At 39.6% G+C, this 7767-nt stretch overlaps 1 protein-coding gene across 1 annotated transcript; it reads right to left on the minus strand.

Annotated features, from left to right (window-relative positions):
• Positions 1 to 229: 229 nt before the first annotated feature.
• On the minus strand, positions 230 to 6530 carry rad51 (RAD51 recombinase). The gene is made up of 9 exons (XM_072694574.1): positions 6511 to 6530; positions 5167 to 5266; positions 4383 to 4520; positions 4185 to 4302; positions 3345 to 3531; positions 2724 to 2837; positions 2016 to 2145; positions 1570 to 1691; positions 230 to 1105 (listed from the first exon to the last, which is right to left on the minus strand). Exons 2-9 carry the CDS (start codon positions 5254 to 5256, stop codon positions 982 to 984), a joined length of 1023 nt encoding a protein of 340 aa, XP_072550675.1. The 5' UTR covers positions 5257 to 5266; positions 6511 to 6530; the 3' UTR covers positions 230 to 981.
• Between the last annotated feature and the right edge of the window lie 1237 nt (positions 6531 to 7767).

The following is a 7767-nucleotide window of genomic DNA, read 5'->3' on the forward strand; positions in this document are numbered from 1 at the left end:
TAACTGAAGAACTCTGATCAGCACTGAAAAGTTATTTGCCCCATCTCTACTTGCATCATCTTGGCTACCTGCTGTTTTTCAGAGCACAAATGTAGCCCCCCCACCCCCCAATTAACCAAAATCACAGGAAAAAAAGTTAATTGAGAGGATTTTATGTACAGAAAGGACAGGTATAGTTGAAACAACCATTAGTCAAACAGAAAGTACAAACAGGAAAAAGAACAGCAGAAATAAGGCTATATTCACCCAATAATTACATCACCCTCAAAAAGGTGTCTGATGACCACCCTACACACAAGCTTGCAGTGTTCACTCTCAGCCCACCGGTGGCAGAGTGCTGTTGTGCTTGCTCAAACACACCCGACTGGGGAACTTGGTAATAAGAACAGTTTTGTCAACAATGCTGACATTGCTAAGAATGAGTGAAAGCAAATAGGTACAAATTACCATTATGCAAACTTCCATTAACTACCAGCTTCCACCCATCGTTTAGTACATTCTGGTGAATCTCCCCCTTTAAAGATTTATAGCTGTACTGTAGTACAGGTGTAAAATGTGGTATATTACGTGGACATTATTCAGACTACATATAAGTCTCCTCTTACTGCAAACAAAAGATCATCAAGGGGAATTTCACAGAGCAGGACTATTTAGTTTAGAGGAAGAACTCAACATCAGTCCTATTGCACAGTCCTGAACTTTGAGTTCAAGTTAAATTATCTGGCTGTTTTGCTTTGTGAATTCCCCCAGCTGGTTCAAGGAACCAGTTTTACTCATTAGACTGTGTGTATGGAGCGTGTGAATACAGAACAACTCTGCATTGTGGGCAGAGTCAGGTTAACCACAGGCTAGAGCAGACTGCTGTTTTCACGTCATTCAGAGGCACCGTACTCTTACTCTGGGATTTTAGCCCAATACAGAGCAAGAGTGTGAGGGTCCACCATGCGTTTCAGGGTCTCCTCGCTGTACTTGCTCGCTCTCTCAGTCTTTGGCGTCTCCCACTCCGTCCGCATTGATGGCAAACATAGCTTCTGCCTCAGGTAAGCAAGGAGAGTCGTATATTTTACAGATCCTAGTCTCGCCTCGGCCCTTCCTCAAGTACAGCCTGAGAGAAATATTTCTTGTTATCGTTGGGTGATTTCGCATGTCTATATCACAGTACTTAAAATATTTATAAATAAATAAAAAAATTAAAGTCATGACACATCACCACAATATCTGTTCTGATCAGATAGAATGAGCCACTGGTAGAACATTTAAAAGATGCCATCAAATAAATGAGTTATGTATAGCATTTCACAACCTGCTCCAAATCCAATAGAACAGGACTAATTCTGCTGTGATCCAAAATATACTCCAATTTACCACAATAATATGGACATATTGCTCAGCTCTAACTCAAGAGACTAAGCAACAACTATTTAAGAAGGAACAAGAGGATTAAATGAACAGAAAAATGCATCAATAAAATGTTTCCGTGGCATAACGGGAATATCCAATCAGCTTCTTGTTACTATGCAGTTTTATGCTGCTAGTGCACACCAGCACCTCTATGAATGGTCACCATACCTGGTAGTGGAGGCATGTGCCAAGATGTTTCCTCCAATGGGCTTTTTGGGATCTGCAGAGAACATGGCTGCACCGTCTACCTGAGCTACAACCTGATTTGTGATGACAACAGCTACTCCAAACTACAGACAAAAACAAAACACACATTAACCACACGCTGCTCCTCCGGCGATTTCAAAAACTACAATTACATTTGATTTACATACAACAGCTGTTCATAACTGTGACATACTTGTGGAAATATTAAAAAGACAGTATTAACTACACACACACTACAATGTCAGTTGTTACTAAGATCTGTGAACATTGTTAACTATGTGTTGTGAATTAAGGGATTTTACAGACAGAAAGTGTGTGATATCCTTTCATCACAGTTAGCTGGCTTCAGTTAACATTATGCAACAGATTTCTATCCATTTTCACACTAGTTTTCCTGTGTGCGTCACCTCGTCAGCAAGGCGCAACAACATGCGGAGAAAGCGCCCCAGGTGACCCTGCCTGGCCGACAGCTCTCCTCTTCCGGAATAATCTGTCCTGTAGAGTGCAGTCGCACTGTCAACTATCAGCAGCGCATACCTGGGTGGGCGAGATGAAGACAGTAACTCCTTTAAGAACAAAACATTGTCACGTCTAAAACACTGAACACCCGGATCATAAGAACAGACCAAAATAATGTATAGTTTATGGAACACTTAGAGCTCAGTTTTACTTTATTATTATTATTTACTCAAGAACTCACTTAAGGGTTTCTTTTTTAACCATGTCTACCTTGGTTAATTAACTTTCAACTGATAGTGACTTGAAGTGTCTGCAGCACCATCAGCATTATTCACCCGTAAGCATGTTTACCCTTATTGTGAAATTGCTGAGTTCAGTGTAGAGTAACTGCATAGTAACAGGTTTGTGATTGGATCTCAGTTGATTATGACATCCTATCAAAATAAGTTTATTTTTTATAATTTGATTTCTCACAAATTGTTTACTTTGCAAATGGCATAATCAGACATTTCGCAGTGTGCCGTTAGTTTGACTGAGGTATTCTGTTTGTTCCAATTGGCTCTCTCACACACACACACACACACACACACACACACACACACACACACACACACACACACACACAGTACGTGTGCATGGATGCATGGTTTAGGTACCTCGACTCTGCCATCATAGCTGAAGCCTGATACAGCAGCTGTGTTTGATGGTCTGTGTTGAAAGCTCGTGCGTAAGCTACATTATCCAGGACATCGCTGCCCACCAGCCCATACCTACAACACCAGAGAGAAGCATTTTTAATGTACAAACAGCAAATCAAGCCTGCATACTACACTACACAGTAGGAATAGCAGGGTTTTCAGTTTTCATGATACTGCAGTATTAAATCCAATAGTAATGAATAAATCAGTTGCACTGCTGAGCATTTCACATTTATTAAAATCGTAGTTAATAACTTCTCATTTTGATCACCAATATCATGACAGGAATGACTTCCACATCTCAATCTCGAGTATTAAGCCAAAAGTACACTTGAAAAGTTAAACTATCACTGAATGAATGGAACTACCTCTGAAGACACTAAGCGGATTTAGGAACTTGTGTTTGTCTTTCTGACACTTCATAGAGGCCAGCGCAGGCAATCATGTGACATGGAACAGTTGCAGAAGTCTCAGAACAAACAAGGCTGTGATTAGGAGTTGTTTAGCAGACTACACACAATGAAAGTCCTTTTCATTTCAAGTACAGTGCCGGTCTTTCTGTCTCTGCACTGTTCTCACCTCTCAGCAACAGCCAGAAGCCTCTCTGGGCGGAAAGTGCCCTCCGTGTCGATGTACATGGCTTTGCCTTCCCCTCCACCCTGATCGATAGGCAGCTGACAGGTAACTGCTAACGTGTGACACAGCTGAGTCTTTCCTGTACGAAACTCTCCAAACATCTCTGTGATGGAACCTGTCTCAATACCACCTAAACAAGGACAAAGCGAGAGGAGACGGACAAAAAGAGTAGGGCTCCATTAGCAAACATATTTAAAATGTTAGCCACACTGGCTCATTACTTAGACGCCACAAATATCATAGTGCTGAGTAGGCCGGTCACAATAACTATTAATGTGGACAATTCATTGTTCCAGACATTTGTGATCAATTATATTCTTGTCATTTTAAGAGCATTTTATGTCTGATATAATGATAATATAATAGCACAATGAAATTACACTCTTCTAAAGACCATTTAGACCATGAAGTTGTAACAGATGACGAACAAAAAGGCCAAATAAATGTTTTGAAACAAAGTTGATATATATCAGCTCCTTCGTGTTAATGGGCTCTCCTTATTTTGCCACTTATTTTATCACTCTTCCAAACTCTGTCTGGAATTATGCTGTCTTTTGGAGGGAAAAACAGCCATTAGCTTCAAGTAACATCACCTGTCGCTAGGGGTGTATCGGATCACAGAACAGTACTTCCATGTTCTATGTTGTTTTATTCTTGTTTAATGTAAAGAACTTTGAGTTCTGCATTGAATGTGCCATGTAAATAAACTTTTATTTTGTGCCAAACATTTGCAAAATACAGTTTCATTAGGTATATTATATTAGAGCTTAAGAAATCTCTCACCTTGCAGAAGCTTGTCCAGCTCTTTGGAACCGGTGGAAATCTGAATGATCTCTGCTCTGCGCTGGTGAAACTCTGTCGCTGTGGTGAAGCCCATAGGGACCAGCTTAGCAGCCTCTGTCTGCAGGAAAAAAATCTATGTACTTAAACTCCATTTATTTAAGCTGATAAACAAACAACTTTGTTTTTCATTTGGCTCACCAGAATCTTGTCAGCTTTGGCCTCACTGATGCCCTTGATGCTGAGCAGCTCTTTTTTGGGGGCATAAGCAACAGCCTCGATTGTGTGGAAGCCAGCATCCTCCAGCTTCTTCAGGTCACTGGCACTGATACCACATTGCTGAAGGGTGAGAACACAAACAAGCCTTTCAGAAACAGAAATGACTGGTGGCACCAGACTCATCTGTGACTGGGAGCCTGAGAGAGCATAACTGGCCTTGCTCTCTCTGGGTGTCTAGTGTGGCACTAGTTACAGACTGTTACCCATATGTTAATACAGTTTGTGTTAGTGGTCATCTTCTGACCACAGAGCTGCGCTAGGCTGGATCCATATACATTGATGGAATTTGACCAATGTTCAAAGTTTAAGAGTATCAAGTTAGCATAACATTGTTTGGTGTGCTAATGGAAGCCTATTAAGCAGGTTCACCAGTCCGAACGCTCCTTATTAGAAAATACTTCATAAAATGTGGTACAACCACTATCCGGTATGTGAATCTCCCATTATGCCTTTTCATGAAGAAATGGGTCTAAAGGGGCTGATGAACTGTACTGTACCAAATGGACAGTCTATGTGTAAACCTACAAGGTGGTCCTATATAAGAGTCTCACCCTCTGCCTGGAAAACCTGTCTACCTTTGCACAGGTTTCAACTCCAATGTTAATCTAACGCACCCTATGAAACAATCACTGCACCTCCGCGTCTCACCCTTTGGAGCAAAAAAAGCTTTATTTATGTCTGCATAACTAGTAGTGTCGTGTCATACCTCCAGACGGTTCAGCGGCTGTGGTCCAAAACTTTCCTCCTCTTCAACTTCTGCCTGCACCTCCACTCTGCTCTCACTTCTCATAGCCATTTTCAATAACCTGAACCATATTTACAGACATGAGTACAGCTAAAAGACAAAACCCCATTGCTTTTTGCTTTTAAGTGACACCAAATTACTAACGTAAATGTTTTTGTCTTCAATCCGATTTCATTGACACTCAAATTGACAGAGGCATCAAGTGTATGTTATAGGACGAAGTAAAGGAAAAAGGTACATAAACACAGTCAACCTCTTGTCTAACACTTTTTTTTTAGTAATCTACAGCAGCAAAAGTTTTGCTAATACATACACTTTATGCAAATGTTTGTGGACACCCCTTCTAATAAATGCATTCTGCTACTTTAGGTTGCATCCACTGCTGACACAGATGTGCAAATGCACATACAGCTTGTCTAGTCCCTGCAGAGAAGTACCACCAATAGAAAAGGACTTTCTGTAGCAGATAAAAATGAACCTATTAGCAACATGCCCAATACCGGGCGTGGGCTAGAGGGGTATAAAGCCCCTCCTAACACTGAGCTGTGGAGCAGTGGAACTGTGTTATTCATCCAGTACTTTTACGATCAGCTCGGGATGAGGTGGGGCGGTGTTTATTCTGACCTCACTAATATTCTTGACCACGATTAGGGATGAACACATACATGAATGAATGACCAGGTGTCCCGATACTTATGTCCATGTAATGTATATACATGGTAGCTAACCTTCCTACACTAATTGTCTGCGATGAACGTCCTTGAAACAAAATAAACCTGAAAAGAGTGATCTGGTGTCGGTCAAAAAGGAACACATCGAAAACAGATCTCAGAGTACAGAGAATATCGCTACCCGGAGTAAAAACACAAGCTAGCCAGCTAACAAACAAGGCGGCAGCAGACAGTTAGCTAGCTAACGTTACGCAAGTTTGTCAACCTCTAAATTAATCAGTAATATAAATTGATCCAAGTGTGTTAAACATCAGCTGCACTGATCTAATCTGGTTTAAGGTCCCTGCCTGCAGCTCACAGAACACAATAAACGGCCTGTGGTGTGAAGTATCGCTGTATTTAGCTGTACTAGCACTAGCCCGTTAGCCTCCACTAAATCAGAAAGCAGCAGCAACTACGGCTAACGCGCGAAACCACATTTAAGACATTATCATCAGGGCTGAATCCACTGAAAACAGCGCCAGTTTGGTGTTTTAAGGTGTTACTCTTGAATCGCGGCGATGCTTCTGAAGCTGCTGTCGACATAACTATAATAACTGAAGGAGAAAGACAGAGAAGACAGAAACTCTCTCACCGACTCGCCTCAGAACCAACTTTCCCGCGCCGTGCGTCATCGGTCACATGACAACGATGACGACGATTACAAAGGCGACGTCACACCGCGCGTGTCGGTCTTATTTCCTGTCAGAGAATCTAAACAAAGCATCTTTGTGGAATAATAATAATATTGTTATTAAAAATAGAAAAGAAATCTGTATTACTAGGCAGGTGGAAGGATACGGCTGTATATTAGGTATCATATCTTTTGAAAGGCTCTGCTCGGATAAAGCTCAGATAAAGAATACAGTGCAATAGCACCACTGTCTATTAATGTTAAATAATAATAATAATAAATAATAGCAAGAAAATTGGATTTATTATTATTATTATTATTATTATTATTATTATTATTATTATTATTATTCTGTGTCATATTTGATACAAAAAAATTTGCTCACAACATGCTTTATTTAAACAAATTAAACATATAGAAAACATTTTTAAACCCCCTCTAATCTAAATTGCCTTTAATATTGTAATCAAGTACTTTCAAAGTTAGAAATCTGTGTATCATTCTAAGGCATATAGTGATGAATAGATATTTAATGTATTATATGGTACTGTTAGTTTTACATATTATTTAGCAATTGGTTATGTTAATTCACATTAATTCATTATTTAATTCATTAGCAAAGCACATGTTGGATAATTAGCTCTGTCACTACTGGATAGAGGTCTATCACTTCAGAGAACACAGTTCTCTGCATTAGGCACAGTGACCTTAGACGTACTTGCTCACAGCTACTCCAGAGCATCCCGCTCTATTGGTCAATACTATGTGTATGTATTTGAACACCTCTGTCAACAACAGAGCAACAGCTCTAGCTGTATATATGTGGGCTGTAGGGTTGGAGTAGAAAGAGGTGCAATAATGTGATTGTAGGCCAGTGCCACTATAAAGCATTTTATTTAATAATTATACTTTAAATTATAGAAAACATAGTGTGAAAGAGGCTATTCATATTCACAAAATAGACTATTTAGACTCATAAACACACAGTATACCATCTTATAATATTCATGTTTTTAAGCTGTATATTTACACCAAAGTACACAATAAGAATATAAACTGTGGGATTAATTCAATGGCAAAGGTGAAAAATATGAAAAAAGTCATCTTAACATCTAACATGTACGTTCATCTAAAATCATATCATTTTATTTTTTCTTTTATTAGAAATTAGTTTTATAAACATTCAGTTTATTCATTCTCCACAGATTTAGTCAAGCT

This window comes from Salminus brasiliensis, chromosome 1 (assembly GCF_030463535.1).
Source record: "Salminus brasiliensis chromosome 1, fSalBra1.hap2, whole genome shotgun sequence".
Lineage (NCBI taxonomy): Eukaryota > Metazoa > Chordata > Actinopteri > Characiformes > Bryconidae > Salminus > Salminus brasiliensis.

Coding starts and splice junctions, on each gene's coding strand:
- rad51 (XM_072694574.1), bottom strand. CDS start 5,256: ATGGCTATGAGAAGTGAGAGCAGAGTGGAGGTGCAGGCAGAAGTTGAA. Junction 2,146..2,723: donor GCTATGATGGCAGAGTCGAG/GTACCTAAACCA, acceptor TCGCCCACCCAG/GTATGCGCTGCTGATAGTTG. Junction 1,106..1,569: donor GCACATGCCTCCACTACCAG/GTATGGTGACCA, acceptor TATTTCTCTCAG/GCTGTACTTGAGGAAGGGCC.